Genomic DNA, 13,253 nt, shown 5'->3' with positions numbered 1-13,253 from the left:
AGTCTTGCATAGTAACATTTTTGTACTTGTGTTAATTTTTGGTAACATAGTGTGTTTTTATCGGAAGATATTACTGCTAATTCTTATAACTTTTACTTACAAGTATTTGTTGACAAGTCCAAAGGGTCTTACATGATCAACGGATCAGATCTGCCGCATCATCCATCCACATCACAAAAGACAGGATAGATCTTGTAGGAAACTACCATAAAGTAGGAAGCATTTTCCAATAGATGCCATGTCATTGATTTTGTATTGGGTCAGAGAAAGAGTCACGGTTGAACTGGAACGAACCAAAACCTGTCCCAACGGTTTCTCTATTCATTGACCAATCCTGACTTTTTTAACTTTAGGGTAAAATACAAAAAACTCACCTAAGTTTTCTGATAAACATAAAATCCTCCCCTACGTTTTCACTTTAACAAAATCCTGCCCTGTAGTTTTGAAAAACCATGCACTTACCTCCCTTCCTCCATCGTCCCATATACCTATTTTGCCCTTATATCTATTAATTAAGATATTAAAATATTCACAGAACATTAGTCATCTTCTTCCTCCAAGAACTAAGAATTAGAGGCAGCAAAGATAACCTAATCGTTCATCCCTCCATCGTTTCAATTCCCCCCCTCTCTCTCTCCTATCTATAAATTAATAATTATTATATATATAACCAATTTTATACACAAAATTCATATAAAATTAAAATTTCAAGTTTTTTGTCAATTTTTTTTAAATAAATAGCTTTGGCTCGATGCACAGCCCGACCTAACCCAAGACTCGACCCACGAGTCAGCCCGGCCCGTGGCACAACACAGGCCTGGGCCGTGGGCCATGCCGGGCCAACCGCCAAAATTTTCACCGGGGAGGGCGGCACGGCATGACCCACACTTTGCAGAGGCCATGCCATGCCGGCCCGGCCCAGCCCACTTTACACCTCTATTCTTGTCCAACCACTTCGTCTTCCCTACTATGTCAAATATCCCTACCTTTTTCTCTCTCTCTAAACTCTACCCTACTCTTTGCCATTTCCATCACAGACCCATGGCCTTTCTTCTAAACGGACATGGGTATGATATATTGATAACTTACTTGTTCCTTGTGATTAGTATGATGTAATGATAACATACTTCTTCCCATTTTTGGTACGCTACAAATTTTCGTCACTCCATGGAAGTATATGAAAATATTCGGCGCTATCCTTCTCTATCAAACATTTCCCTCAAATCTTCTACAAAACCCCATTTTTTAACTTTTTATCATCTTACAATGTTTGTGTCATGGCTTAAATCCAAATTTCTTTGTTAGAAATCAGAACAGAGCACGTCATGAACTGCAAAAAAATACTGAAGTTTGCCTCAAGTCCTCTAGTTGTAGCCTGCTATTTATTTGTTGCAGAAATTGAAGTTCTTGCACATCTTTTTCTCTGTTTGTTACTAGATAACGACAATATGAGAGGTGAGAAAGAGATCTCATGCTCAGATACCTACTTGTTATAATCTCTGCAATTCCAAATTTGGTTGGATTTTTTTTTTCTTCTTTTTGCCTTTATCCTGCTCTTCACTACTTTGATATGAAATTTCAGGTCTTGGGTTTTGGAAATGGCAACCGTAGAGAAGCCTCACTCCCATGTTGATTTAGAAAAAGGAGGTCATCGTCATTTTGTTGTTGCAAGCAACGCTAAAAGAGTGAGGCAAGCATCTGCTTCTCCGTTCTACTACCAACTACCAGTGGGTCGTATGATGAGCATAGGTTCTCCAACAGGTTTGATCTTGAGATTGGGGGACTTTGGGCCACCGCCAGAATTCTTCGACGTTAAATTGTTCAGTCAAGGTAGATTTGTAAAGTGGTGTACCGGAAATTAGGTGCATTTGGTTAAAGTGGACAAAGATTGCAAGGTTTGTCTTTTGAGAATGAAGAGAACTAATGAGGAATTTGAAATTCCCATTGAATTGGGCTATTCTTGCAAGGATGATTTAGCTACCGCTCATAATAAATGCACCGATGCTTGTTTCAACATAAGGGAAATAAGTAAAAACTCAAGGGAGGGAGTTGAAAAGATGTAGGGATGAATTGTTAGGTTGTCTTAGGCGGCATTTGAGAACACTTTTTTAAGACGTCTGAAGTCTGAAATATCTACTTTTCAAATGCAATGCTTATTTGGTGTTGCACCTAAAATATGATTTGAAATGTTTTTTTAGATCTAAAATTGAAAGATCTAGGCCCGTCATCTAATGCGCTCAAATGTGTTTCATGCATGGCCTAAAGTCAAAATTACTCTTATCCCATTCTCTCTCTCTCTCTCTCTCTCTCTCTCTCTCTCTCTCTCAGTAGTGGTGCTTGCTATCAAGAGGGTGAGGGATCAATAATTAATAATAATAATTAATTATAAATTATTTTTACTAATTATTAATTATTAATTATTTTATTTTTTGTTAAACATTAATTATTTTTTATTAATATTACTTGTGTTATTTATTAATTATTAATTATTTTTATTTATTAATAACTTTTAATTATTTCATTAATTTTAAAAAATTATTTTAATTTTTATTTGTGTAAATTATTAATTAGTTTAATATTTTTATAGTCATTAATTATTTTTTTAATTTGAATAGTTTCATTTATTAAATATTAATTTTTAATTATTAATTTATTATTTATTATTTGTATTGTTTGAATATTATTTTGAAGTTGAAAATTATTTTTTTATGAGATAATGCAAATTGAACTCAACATTTCCAAATAATTTGTTCTAGGGGTAAAATAATAAAATCAATAAACTTCAGATGATAAAGGGTTGATCCAACACAAACAAATTTATTGATCCGGAGAAGAAGATGAATAATATCTTTTTAACTTTTTAGACACAAATAATATATTTTTAACTTTTCAAATTTATCAAACACCATCTTAATTTTTGGAGAAGAAGATGAATAGTATTTTGGGATATTTTTAATGAATTTATATCTGAATTAATAGATATAAGGGCAGAATAGGACAAGGGAGGTAAATGCTTGATTTTTCAAAACTGAAGCATAGGATTTTATTATTGTCAGAAAACTTGGGGGGAGATTTTTATATTTTAATCCACCGATCCAGCTCCAGCGGTGTGGATTCACAGATCACAGTAGCCTAGGCGCCTAGCCAAGTTTCCCGCCATGCCATGGTATGGACTATTGACCATTGATTGGTGATCTCTTTGCATTTGGCAATTGGCACTTGGCAGTCGCTAATGACCGTCGATTGGAAAATTGAGTGGGTTGATAGTGGCGTATTGGGGTTGGATTTTGTACACCGCACAGAATTATTGACAACAAGGCGTGCGACTCTTTTTCTTCTTCCGTCTTTTCTTCAGTCGACCGTTGGAGTGAAGAGAGTCCCCTTGGACGCGAAACAATGGTGACTCCGAGGAAGAGAGCTCGAACCCTAGTAACCCCGGCAAACAGGAAACAAGTCGACAATGAAGAAATCCAAACCCCAAGGGCCAATGAAGTTTCTGGATACGAGCAGTTCAGAGATCAAAGGATCAAAGAAAACATGCAGAGAATGCAGAAACTCGGGATTATTGATCTCTCGCTAAAGCTTAAGGCAGAACTTCCTCCCAAGCGCACTCCGAGAAACCTGTCTGAAAGGAAAATTCCTCAGCGTTCGCCACTACCCTCTTCTGAACCCCCAAGACGTTCTTCCAGGTACTCATCTTCCGGCATTTCACCGTTCCAAGTTGAGCCTCTCGTTGCGTGGAGATGGTTGTCTGCTGTTTTTCTTCTCTAATGTGTTTTTAATCCTAATTTATTTTTTTAACTTTTGTGCTTTTCTTTTGATTAATTTTCCCCAACTAAAACGGTGGGGTGGGGGTTCAGGGTTTCATCAATCTGGTTTGACGAATGACTAAGCTTTTATATTATTTTTGGTTTTATTGGTTAATCAAGGTTACAGAATGTGACACCAGTCAGCTACACCGAACTGCGCGTACCCAGAAAGGAGAAACTGGAGAAAGATGAAGAGCCTCGTATAGGAGAAGGCTCAAAGCCTGAGATTTATACCGAGGAACACGACAAACTGTTAGGTACGTGCGAGACGAGTTGGACTCTCTTTGTCGATGGATATGGCAAGGACGGGAAGCGAATATATGATCCTGTGAAGGGGAAGACCTGTCACCAGTGTAGGCAAGTCCCCCCCTGCTGCGAATACACGATTTTATTATTGTTTTTTTTTTTTTTTGCGTTTCTTTTTATTTGAAACCTGGATATCAAATCTGCTTATCTGAGTTGTGGTTGTATGGACAACCATTTTATCAACTACTTTTCTTAATGCACATGGGAAACTTTTAATTGGGTGTTGAATAGTAACTTGTTTCTGTGCATTTGGAAGAGTTAGAACGTCATTGACGAAAAACTAAAATATGTAGTAGAACTGTAGAAGGTTAAAAAAATGCTGACCTTTGGCAAGGTAAAAGGTCAAATGAAACTCTGGAGATTTGATGTTCATGATTTCATGTTATTTAAACTAACTTTCGTGCTTTGCTTTACTTGAAAATGTTTGAGTGGTCTTACCCTTCATCCTAAATCCAAATTAAATACATGAGTTTGTGATTGGTTTGGAGGTAGTAAATAAGGTGTATCTGCTATGGGTTTCTTTTTAATTGGATTGTTATAGAGCGCTTATCTCTATCGGTAGCCTGGTTTTCCCTCCTTGCTTCTTCCCCAGATTGGATTTGCATCATAATTAGGCAGACTTTATTCATATTTCTCTCATTGCAGTTCACTGATGTGTCTCATGATTTTTTGTTTACTGTGTGCATGTTGGTTCACATGACTTGGAATCTACAGCTTTATCAACACAATTTTCTTGTATTGGATTAATCCCAAATATGGAGACAATTACAAAGTCAAATTTGTAATAATGAAAATACAAAGGGATGTGGTTCTTTGATTCTGTTCAGTAACATGAGCAACCTCTGATTAATGGCCAAACATAAGGCCCTCAGGCCCTCAGACATGCTTTTCATGCTTCTTGGATTTTTGGCGTAGATTTTCTATTTTTCTTTGCTCTAAACTTCATGCTTGATTGACTATGAAGACGATTTAGAATGCTTCTCTAAGAAAGGGCCTTGGTAGTGACTTAATCTTTCTCTAGAATATATTCATCTAGTTCTCTTCTCCCATACTTTGGAGCAAGCTTGCTGATCTCTCCAGATGCCCCCTAGGCACCTATATTATAGCTTGGGTTGTGGCTACCTCCTCATCCCTTTTGCTAACCAAATCCATATAAGTGGGTATTAGTCTTAGCTTGTGTACTGCCCCCATCTTTGGGAAGTAATTTGCTTTGTGATGGGATTCACCTTTATTGCATTGAGGCATGGGCCTAACTGAACTTGATACAATTGGAATTTTGGGTTGTGGGCCTAACCATTAAGACTCATGTTCAGGACCAACAGAGGTCCACTTTGGAGGCCTATTTTGTCAAACCAGGCCCAAATGATGGCTTATAAATCATGCCTTTTTTTATGCCTACAAGTTTCTTTGTATTATGTTACCTGTGCACCAAACCTCTAAAGATCATCATTTTGTCCTTGAGCACTATTACTTGTTCCAATTTTTCAGGACACTAATGCTTCTTGTTAATTAGTTATGCCACTATTTAATCTTAAATTACAGATCTGGGCCTGCATTTCATACCGTGTTTATGTTCTCCCATCTCCATGTGGAGATGGTTTAAATAATTTCTCAAAGTCATGGTATTCCTTTATGTTCTTAAGTTCTATTACTGTTATTGCTATTTCTGTTTCCACACCTTGGGAGTTTGTTCTGATGGGCTTGAAGCGATAAAAGCTTATTATTACCTTGGGAGATAATTTGTCATCAGCATCTTCATCTTCTGGCTTTTATGATTTAAAATTCACATACAAGAAAAGAAATACTGAAAAAATTAGGCACTTAGAAAATACAGCCTGACTATAAGACAATTTAGAAGCTGATGTTCAGATATCTTATGACTGGTTAAGCCTCTCGGAGATCTATATCAGGTGATTGTTTACATACTCTTGAAGATTCTCTTTGCAAGATGAGGGTTTTGAATTCTAGATACTCAGGCAGGCTTTTGAGCAAAAGGTATTCTAGCCACAAAGTAGGAATTTGTGGTCCATATATTCTGGAAGAACTTCGAGCAACTTTTGGCTACCACCTTTGTGATGTAACTGTGGCAACTATAATATCATACTTATACATATCTTTGTTCATGTCCTTGCACTTACTCAATTCCCCATTTTACTTTCTGATTACAACATCCTTGGGCGTTGATTCTAATTCAATATGCATAGTGTAACTGTGGAAGTACTAAACTATACTTATCTAATACATGCTAAGTTACTTCCTTATACCAATAATATCCTAACTTGGAAACATTCTTTACATCTTACATACTCTACTCAGGGATTGACTCAATTTCTTGCAGGCAGAAAACTCTTGGTCTTCGTACCCATTGCAGTAAATGCAACCTTGTCCAAGGACAGTTTTGTGGGGATTGTTTATACATGAGGTAAATATTATAACATTCTTGTCTTCCCATAATTTTTCATACAACTTTTTGCTTTTCTTATCTTTTACTCCTATTGTTGTACACCTAAAATACACATGACCTTGAGTAATTTTATTTTAATGATTTTATTAAAATTGTGTATTAAACTTAGGAGTAGTACAAATATTTGAAACTTACACTTAAGTTCTCATTTCTCATTTGCCTTGTCAAAAATGATGAAGGCATCACTTACAAGAGTCCAGCTAGTGCTACTAATGGTAGAAGTAGGTTTTCTATTAGTAGGAACATCAGACAAGCAGAACTCATTTTCCCCTACCTGTGTCTTAGGTTGTGGCATATGGGCAGGCATTAAGTGGTGTGGTATACAAGGGTTAGTTAGTTGTGTTTGATGAAATCCTGTTCTATTAACCTTTTATAACCTGTGGTCACATGAACATGGAATCCTGTTCTATTAACCTTTTATAAACAACAATAATATGTTATGGGCAACACACTTACCATGAATGTAGGAATATAGTGTAGTACATTCTACCATAAATATGATTTCTATGTAGGTAAAAGCATTGAAGTGGTGAAAAAAGAGAAGCATACCAATCTAACATCTTCGCTTCAACAACATAAAATGACAAGTTTAAAGCACACAATAATAATAAAAGTATGAAGGAGAAAAGATACATATAATTTGACAAAAATCATAGGGGCTATTCCTTGGTGTAATGGTAAAACCTTGGGATGACAAGCATGAGAATGTTGGTTCAAGTCTGAAAGCAGTTGCTTTGTTGGGGGAAAAAACTGCCAGAGGTTAGGTCTGTATCCAGTCTACCCTTCCCAAGCCCAGATAGCTGGGTCTAATGTTGGGCAAATATTATGGGAAAAGAGGGAGAATATTTATTTTTAGGAAGGAGATATGAAACACATATTCTGGCCTTCTTATAAATGTGAAATTGTGTTTCCTTTTCTTATAAATAGAAATTGCTTTATGGAGAAGCAGGATATTAATGCTGAGTATCATAAACAGGACAAAAAGAACTTGGGGGAAGAGTGTAAGCACAAGATTTGATGTTTGCCTCCTCGTACCCTACTACCCTCTCTAGCATGCTTTATTGCTAGTCAATTTGGTTCCCCTAGTTGATGCAGTGATTAGATGGTGCCTAGCACTGACTAGTGAACCGCAAAAAAAAGATTTTTTATTTTTTGGTCTTAGAAAAAAGATGTGTTCTTGAGTTAAGATATTGATGTATTCTCGTATACAAGGAAATAATAACTCTAAATTATGCAAAATAAAGGAATGATGTACAACACTAAGTTTTCTAATCTTTATTTTGACAAACAAAACAAAGGTTGGGAAGACTAAGGGGCTATTTGTTTAGGCTGCAGCTGGGATTTTGAAAGCCATAAAGATTAAGAAAAAAGTTCTTTTGTGGTTTGTAAGATGTTCTTTGAAAGCCACAACTCAATAGAAATTGAAATTCAAAAAATACAAGAAATAGGAATTTCCAATTGAAGCTTTTCCAATTTCTTTCTTTCAGCTTCCATTCTAAAAACCCACAATTCTTTCCATCTCATCTGGCTGTTATTTATAGGGCAACTAGAAGAGACCTTGTGATAATTGTCCATCTTTGTGAGGCCAAAGACAAGAATTTGGAGAACAAAGTTACCAAAAGACTTTCCAAGCTTTATCTTATTTTTTTGGAAGCCTAAAAGAACTTTTGAGCTTTTAGGCTTTGAAAAGCCTTCTTAGAAAGCCCAACCAAATACCATCTTAAGACAGGGAGCTATAAGTCTTTTCGTATAAAGAAAGTGGCCCTTGTTTGTGGCAACTTCATGCCAATAAACTATTGATTGGAAGAAGATCTAAAATAACTCCTTCGATGTCTTTTATGTTTTGTGTTTTATCTCTATTTTATATACCACCATCCAACCATATGCCACCACATAAAGCTTATGTGATATCATTCTAAGTAATTAGATATAAAGACAAACAAATAAAGGTTTAAACTATCTTATTTATCCAAAAAAAGGTTTACACTATCTTTATGGTTTAGTGTGTGCCCTTTTTCTTGCTTTCATTGTGCCCAATTCTGACTGGAATTCAAACACTCCATAGAAAGGAAGATAAGAGACTTCTTATGGAGAGGTTGGAGGGATGAGAAGAAAAAATATAATTTGGTCAGCTGGAATAAGATATGCAAACCCAAACACGAAGGAGGATTGGGTGTGCAAAGAGTGAAGGATGTTAATATAGCTGCTCTATTGGAAAAATGGTTTTGGAGATTTGGAGAGAATCAAGGAGGGCTGTGGAAAAGGGTGAGGGGGCGAAGTATGGTTATAGACACTCAGTATGGGAACCAGGGGTGCCAAACCAATCTTATGGATGTTCTGTTTGGAAAGGTATCGGGAAAGCCTATGATCCTTTCACAAAGGGAATATGGTTCAAGGTTACCGGGTAAAATTTTGGAAGGATAGCTGGTGTGAGAACAGACCTCTGAAGGAAGTTTATCCTGCCCTCTTTGAGGTGGTCACAGATAAAGAAGCTTTGGTGTGAGACTACATGCAGATGCAGAAGAAATTTAAATGATTGGGAGGTAGAGGCAATGGTGGAGTTATTGTATGAACTGTTAGTACTCAAGTGGACATTGGGAGAAATGACAAAAGAATTTGGGAGTGGGGCAAGTCAAATTCATGATTAAGTATTTTTTCAATTCAATTTCCAGGTCAAAGGAGCAGCTGATTTCAGTGAACATTGTTTGGTGTAAGAATCTACCTACTCTCCACAAACTGTGTTTTATGCGAGGAGAAAAATGAATCAGTTGAAGGACAACCTCCAATTGCTTCAACATCAGATCCCAGATGACCACCCTCAGCACATGACTCAATCCGCTAAGGAATCAAAGCAAGTTCACAAATAAATGAAGATATATATGAGGAGTCTGCATCATCAACGCCAAGCCACCCAAGTGTCACGAAAAGTGATGGAATAAGTAGTTAATTGTTCATAGCTTTTATTTTGGTTTGCTTGTTTCTCTGGATGGATGAGACTCATGAGAGGGAAGGTCCATCGGTCTGTGTGGCAGGGTTTTCACATGAGAACAGTGCTGAGGGTTGGTACTGTTGATAGGAGATCCACATGGGGAGAGGGACAGGAGAGGAGACCTTGCTCTGCTCTAGCTCGTCTGGAGAGAAGACTTCAGGTTTTATGTTTTATATATAATTATTTTATTGTATTTTTGTAAAGCTTTGGACTGCTGGGGGAATAAGAAAAAATGCTATAGTTTTTCTTTGTCGATGGAAGCAAGAAGAACATGGTTAGGGTCTGAGTGAGCAGTTGAGTCATACTGCGCGTTCAATTATTTTGATGGAGATGGCTAGCTAGCTAAGTGGGTCTTTTTCCTTGTTTTCGAAGGACTGATCATGACTTTAATGTGGCTGCACTGGTGATACTCTTCTTGGATTCATGGTGTGATTTATTTTCTGTTCCAATTATGAGTTGACAAGACCAAATCATCAAGATCCATATCTACTATTACTTTCCTTCAAACAATTATCCTTGGTCTTTGTTTTCACATGGATCTCTCTCTCTCTCTCTCTAAGCTCAAATTTAACATGAAGCTTCTATGGTTGCATGTGTCCAACCTTGTAACTGTTACAGTTGCAGATTCTCCTATGAGATTTGGTGCAGGAACATGGCTCCTGCAGCGGTTTTTTGTTGCTTATGGCAGGAGAGAAATGCAAGGATCTTCAAGAGCAAAAACTCCATAGAAACAGTTTTTCAGAAAATCTTGGAGAAAATGTTTTGGGAACCCTCTTTTTTGGGGTACAGCCCTCGAGATAATTCTGCCGTTTTCCTTATTCATCTGTATCTATATATGGACATCCTAGACCATTAATTACATGGTTTGAATCATTTAGGGGCTATTTGACCATCATCATCATCCATGCCTTATCCCAACTATATGGAGTCAGCTACAATGAATCCTTTTTCGCCAATCCGTTCTATTTAAACCCACTCGGGGGCTATTTGATAACCAGCTGAAATGAACCTGTTGCTTTGTCTTTTAGTGGATAATGATTCAATAATAAAATATTCAAGGGTATAGTAGTCTACCTAACTACAGTTTCAGCCATTAAGGAGCCCACAACCTCCTTGAAAACTTATTCACTATAGACAAAGCAATAAGATTTTCAGTTCAGCCACTTTTGGGTGCAGTGGTGTCTGTATCCTATCATAGGTATATGGTAGGTGGATAAAATGCCTGTACCCTGACATTTGAATATTCAGCAAGTATTTTTATGGCACTAGATAGAGAGCCCTATCAGGTGGACCATTGCAACAGTTTCAGTTAATGAATGGTCAATGGGCTTACAATTTAAAAAGTGAAACTCTTTTTGTCTGAGTTAATCAATGTTCTGTTTGTTTGTTCCTCTCTGTGAAGATATGGGGAGAATGTAATAGAGCCCCTATCAGGTGGACCATTGCAACAGTTTCAGTTAATGAATGGTTAATGGGCTTACAATTTAAAAAGTGAACCTCTTTTGTCTGAGTTAATCAATGTTCTGTTTGTTTGTTCCTCTCTGTGAAGATATGGGGAGAATGTAATAGAAGCAAATCAGAATCCCAATTGGATTTGCCCTGTCTGTCGAGGAATTTGCAACTGCAGCTTGTGTCGACTGGCAAAAGGATGGATTCCCACTGGAAGTCTCTATAGGAAAGTAAGTTCTAACTCCAGTAAAGATAGGTGCCTTCTTATGCTAAACATATCCATGAAGGTAGGATGCAAACAATACTTATTGAAGGTATACCTTCCAGGTCTCAAGACTTGGCTTCAAGTCAGTTGCACATTATCTTATTCAGACTCGACGATCTCAGCAAAACTCCAATGACAACAACTCAAGTTCAGAACACCAAGTTTCTGCAAAGAGGTCAATTGCCTTTGGTGATACAGAAGAACTTAACAATCTTAACAATCATAAGGAATCTCCCGACTCAGATGATGGTCCTCATGAGTGCTCAAATCCTCAACCTGAAGATAAAAGTGATGGACGGAAGGGGGAGAAAAATGAATTTACAGGTTTGGCTTGTAAGCATGATACTGACAATGTTACATCAGAGAACAATTCAGAAACTGCTATTATTTCCAAGCTAGGCCCATACAGTATTGCTGGAAATTTCAAGCAAGGACTTAACAATGATGGCAGCTATGACGATGGTAGCTCCAACCTTATGTTTGAAGACAATAGAATTGCTGGTGAGTTGAAAGGGGACAAAGAGGACCACAGTTTGGAATCTTTGGATGATGGTATCAGTAATATCTCTGGTAATGTGAAGCAGGGGCTTAGCAAAGATGGCAGCCATGATGATGGTAGCTCTGACACCATGTTTGAAGACAACAAAGGTGCTGATGAGTTCAAAGGGGATAAAGAGGATCACAATTTGGAAAATATCAGTAATATCACTGGAAATGTGAAGCAGGAGCTTAGCAATAATCGCAGCCATGATGATGGTATCTCTGATTCTGTGTTCAGAGAGAACAAAGGTGCTGATGATTTCGAAGGGAACAAAGAAGATCACAATTTGGACAGTATTAGCCATATTGCAGCAGAAACTCACCCTACACCTAAAAGGAAATCTGCTTTTGCTGCCGAACTTATCCCAGATAGCATTGCTGGAAGGTTGAGGCAAAGGCGCAACAAATCTTAAAGGTGGATGGATGTCTCAAATGTTAATGCACAACTGGTTTAGTACAGGAGCGCTGGAGGAATTTTGTTACTTGTTGATTGTTCTGATGGAATTTTAATGGGTGTAATGCACTTTCTTTGTTACAAGATTGTTAACTTTTACATGCAAGATCAAGGGACATTTAAGATCGTTCCTTTTTGTTATATTGAACATCAAAATGATGTGCATTTTTCATGTATTCATGCATCCCAAACCTTTTCAGTGAGTAAACCAAGGCGTATCACATAGTGCTGTTTGTTCATTCTTTCCTCCGCGCTTGTGGGGATCAAAACAAGAACCTGTAAAAATATCAAGAAGCTCAGGTTGCGAATCATGGATAGTTAGAACATGATAACTAGTTCTGAATTATCGAAGGGATCATGAGTCCAAGCAAAAGGCCATAGTTGTAGTGTCTCAGCTCAATTCACGGGCAAATGGGCCACCATCAACCGGTCATGGCACATTGATTCCATGAAGCCATGCAAATGGGCCACCTTCAAAAGATTTCAGTGGGTCACATCAGATGGGCACAAATCTAGAAGAGGTGTCCCCTTGGGATGCCAAAGGGGCGGGTTTGGGGTGGTTTTGTAAATTTTAGATCCTTTCCAAACCTCTTGATCTATATCCTCCCAAAACCCACATGTATATCAGCCCCACCGTTTCACAGCACATCCCCGCCGTGTATTGAGAACATCTTCTGATTTCTGATATTATCATCGGGAGGTGCTCTCAATACACGACGGGAATGTGCTATGGGACGTTATAGGGGGCTGACTCATTTGAAGGTGGGGTGGGTCGAATCTAGAATCTGTATCTAATTTCTTGTCATTTCTTGTTTTTCTTGTCATTTATAAACAATAAACAAGTAATAACATTTTATTATTGATTATTTTTCACGTGATATTCTTACAAGTTATAACTACAATTTAATTATAAGCATTAATAAATTAGTAATATTTTAGTAAATTCAATTTATCGGTCAGAGAGTTTTGGGTTTAAC

The 13,253-nt window shown here is 37.3% G+C and overlaps 1 protein-coding gene across 1 annotated transcript; it reads left to right on the top strand.

Moving 5' to 3' along the window:
• Positions 1-3,106: 3,106 nt before the first annotated feature.
• LOC148851064 (uncharacterized) lies at positions 3,107-12,484 on the top strand. Its single transcript, XM_088947882.1, has 5 exons — positions 3,107-3,689; positions 3,930-4,170; positions 6,458-6,537; positions 11,118-11,247; positions 11,345-12,484. The coding sequence occupies exons 1-5, from the start codon at positions 3,397-3,399 to the stop codon at positions 12,233-12,235; spliced, it is 1,635 nt and encodes a 544-aa protein (XP_088804008.1). The 5' UTR covers positions 3,107-3,396; the 3' UTR covers positions 12,236-12,484.
• Positions 12,485-13,253: the final 769 nt, after the last annotated feature.

The sequence above is a fragment of the Nelumbo lutea genome, chromosome 5 (assembly GCF_056320005.1).
Source record: "Nelumbo lutea isolate HS-2025 chromosome 5, American lotus-T2T, whole genome shotgun sequence".
NCBI lineage: Eukaryota > Viridiplantae > Streptophyta > Magnoliopsida > Proteales > Nelumbonaceae > Nelumbo > Nelumbo lutea.
Note: the sequence above shows the minus strand (reverse complement) of the source record. Positions and strands in the feature narration are given on the sequence as shown.

Excerpts from the sequence above, each read along its gene's own strand:
- LOC148851064 (XM_088947882.1), top strand. The coding sequence starts at position 3,397 with ATGGTGACTCCGAGGAAGAGAGCTCGAACCCTAGTAACCCCGGCAAAC. Across the intron at positions 3,690-3,929 it reads CCCCCAAGACGTTCTTCCAG|GTTACAGAATGTGACACCAG; the intron begins GTACTCATCTTC and ends TGGTTAATCAAG. Across the intron at positions 4,171-6,457 it reads CCTGTCACCAGTGTAGGCAA|AAAACTCTTGGTCTTCGTAC; the intron begins GTCCCCCCCTGC and ends TCTTGCAGGCAG.